This window comes from Apis dorsata, unplaced genomic scaffold (assembly GCF_000469605.1).
Source record: "Apis dorsata unplaced genomic scaffold, Apis dorsata 1.3 scaffold_220, whole genome shotgun sequence".
NCBI classification, from domain to species: domain Eukaryota; kingdom Metazoa; phylum Arthropoda; class Insecta; order Hymenoptera; family Apidae; genus Apis; species Apis dorsata.
This window is the reverse complement of record NW_006263502.1, coordinates 2,061,582-2,064,369: the sequence shown is the minus strand read 5'-3', so window position 1 is coordinate 2,064,369 and position 2,788 is coordinate 2,061,582. Positions and strand designations below refer to the sequence as shown.

At 38.5% G+C, this 2,788-nt stretch overlaps 1 protein-coding gene across 7 annotated transcripts in view; it reads left to right on the top strand.

The window, feature by feature from the left end:
- The window catches only part of LOC102681024 (aryl hydrocarbon receptor protein 1), a 143,392-nt gene that overhangs the window by 51,620 nt on the left and 88,984 nt on the right, over positions 1-2,788 (top strand). For 3 of the 7 annotated variants that reach the window (XM_031510277.1, XM_031510278.1, XM_031510280.1), the window contains exon 2: positions 1,539-1,729. In XM_031510277.1, the coding sequence (XP_031366137.1) occupies positions 1,539-1,729 (191 nt within the window). Of the gene's footprint in view, positions 1-1,082; positions 1,377-1,538; positions 1,730-2,788 lie in introns of those variants that run through there. The other 4 variants (XM_031510275.1, XM_031510276.1, XM_031510274.1 and 1 more) reach the window with 3 other exon arrangements.

The window sequence follows — 2,788 nt, the reverse complement described above, 5'->3', positions numbered from 1 at the left end:
CTCTCTCTCTCTCTCTCTCTCTCTCTCTCTCTCTCTCTCTCTCTCTCCCGGTGCTGCCCATCGCGCGCCACGGCCGCCAATCTCATTCATCACGCTTTCTAACCCCTAAGCATTTTAATTAAGGCCATCGCCGTTTTTCCTTCCACGTTCCTTTCTTTCCTTTCCTATTTCCACACACGCTTCTCTCCCCCTTTTTTCCTCGTCTCCCTTTGCGACTCGCCCGCGTAAATATCACGGGCAACAATTTAATCTTGAAGGGAGAGGAAATAGATAAAATGTCGTCGAGTCGAAGTTTCAAATTCTCTCTCGAGCGAGAGAGACTTCGCTTTTTTGAAATTGAACGATGGAATAATATATATATAGATAGATAAGTAGATAGATAGAGAGAGAAAGAGAGAGAGAGTAGTGAAAAAAAATATTATCTTTGTACGATGAGAGTATCATAATTAAAGAATAAAAATTACAATTATTTCGAGTTGAAAGATGCGATGATAAAAGTTTCGTTTAAAAAGGTGTATATATAAAGTTGGGTCATTTAAATTGTTTACCTGAAATGCAAAAACGTCATGATTCCATATTTGTCCGCCATGGAATCTCAATTCCATGGTGAACGGTTCAATTAAATAAGCGATTCGTATATGTACTCGGTAACCTTGTATCTACGTAAAAACGTAAAAACGAGCATTGACGTCTCGTTCGATAATTTCATGGAATATAAATCGTGTAAGATCGGCAAAAAACATTCGATCGATGCAACTTTTTGAAAAATCTGTCTACGAGATTTTCTTTTTTCATTCTTTTTCTTTCAATTTCCGTAGAATCGTTCGAAATTTATTTTGTCAATTCATTTTCTTCTCGTCGTATCTTTAAGCGTCCCTCTCCGGAATGTTATAAATCGCATAAAATCGAACAAAATAAAATAGCGGTTACGCCAATGATGATACCGACCACCACGTGGTTCGGTAGTCAACTTCTACACTCGTCATAATTACAATTCATACATTTTATGTCCCGTTCCTGGAGATAAACCTGGGGGAGAGAAAGCCGAGAAAGGAGAAAAGGAGACGAGAGATACGTAAGAGAAAACGTGGTGGAAGGAAAGAAATTGTGAAGAAACGAAAAAAAAAAAAAAGAAAAAAAAGGGAAAAAGGAATGGAAAGGGAGTGCAGATGGGAGAAATACTTAAGTAATAACTATACTTATCCCGAAGAATTCGAAATCATTGAGTGGGCATATCGGTCCGCAGGGTTTCCTCGCGTGTCAATCAACCCTCGAACAGTGGTCGCCTTTAATTATCGAGATCGTTTTCGCTTCGTAGGCCGCCTGTTGTTCGAGCCTCGAAGGTGGCCGAGGAATTCCTGTAACCAGGTTCGAAGGTTGAACCTTGAATTATCTCCATTCTTTTTTTTTTATTTTCCTTCCTTTTCTATTCTTTTAATTTTTCTTTTTAATATCTTAAAATATATCTTGAAACTTATCGTCGAGAATTTTCGAAAGGATATTATATAAATATACGGCATCTCGCTTCGATCTTACAGCTTGAAACCACCGCAGAAGGATGGGGTGACAAAATCGAATCCCAGCAAGCGACATCGGGAGCGATTGAACGCCGAGTTGGACACTTTGGCCTCGTTGCTCCCGTTCGAGCAAAATATCCTCAGCAAGCTGGACAGACTCAGCATCCTCAGACTCAGCGTCAGCTACCTTCGGACGAAGAGCTATTTTCAAGGTAGGTTGATTTTCGATCTTCAATTTTTACGAATAATTAAATTCGTTGAATTGGAAGAAAAGAGTCGGAAGGGATGGGTATATTATCAATTATTAGACGAGAGATAGGGATGGATTAGCATCCTCGAATATCCTCGCGAATGGACACGCGAGGCTGTCGTTACTCTGTCTCCCGAGGAAACAATAAGATTCAAAAACAATGGGCGGCGGTTCTTCCGCGATACGGCAATTCGTCTGCTCACCGTCAAACTTCTCGGTTTCCGAGGCAACCATTGTGATCCACGCGTTTCTTGGCCACCATTGTTGGATTATCGTGCATTGTGCAAGATGTTGCGGAGGAAGTGGTCTCTCCAGTCTATGCAGATGATGCATGCTTCTACCATTTCTCTCTCTCTCTCTTTTTCTTTTCTTTTTAACGGGACAGGGAACAGGAAGAATATCTAGATTCTTCGTTTAATTTGTCGACGATTAAAATTATCGAAATTATTGTATTGTTTATTTTGAAGAAACGGAACAACGTTCGACGAGGAAGATCGTTCGAGATCTGGAAATTTAGAATAGGTATGTAAAGAAGGAATTTCTTTTTTTTTTTTTTAGTATTGGAACAATTTTCCAAGTTATTACGTATCCCGGATCTTTATGATTTCTATTTATATTTTATTTCCTTTTCTTTATTAACGCGCAGATCGCAATCTACAAACTTCTACGATCCTTCCTAATTAATAATTTATAGTATAATTTACCATTTCTAATATATGTCAATAATTATAATTCACTTACTTGATCAATCTTCAATTTTCGAATCGCGGGATCAGATTGATCTCGAGTAACACGCGAGGCGAGAGAGAACGGCGAGGGAAAAGATCTCGTATCGCCGTTTCGTTTTAATTAAAGAAAAATACACATTTACCCTTTAATTATTCATCGAACCGAATAAAATTCATCTAATTAATCTTAATTAGAAACAACCTGCATACTTCCATACATTCGAAACATCCATCATTTCTCGTTTCTAATTCAAGATTTACGACCACTTTTGACGTCGTTCAAGTAATAATAT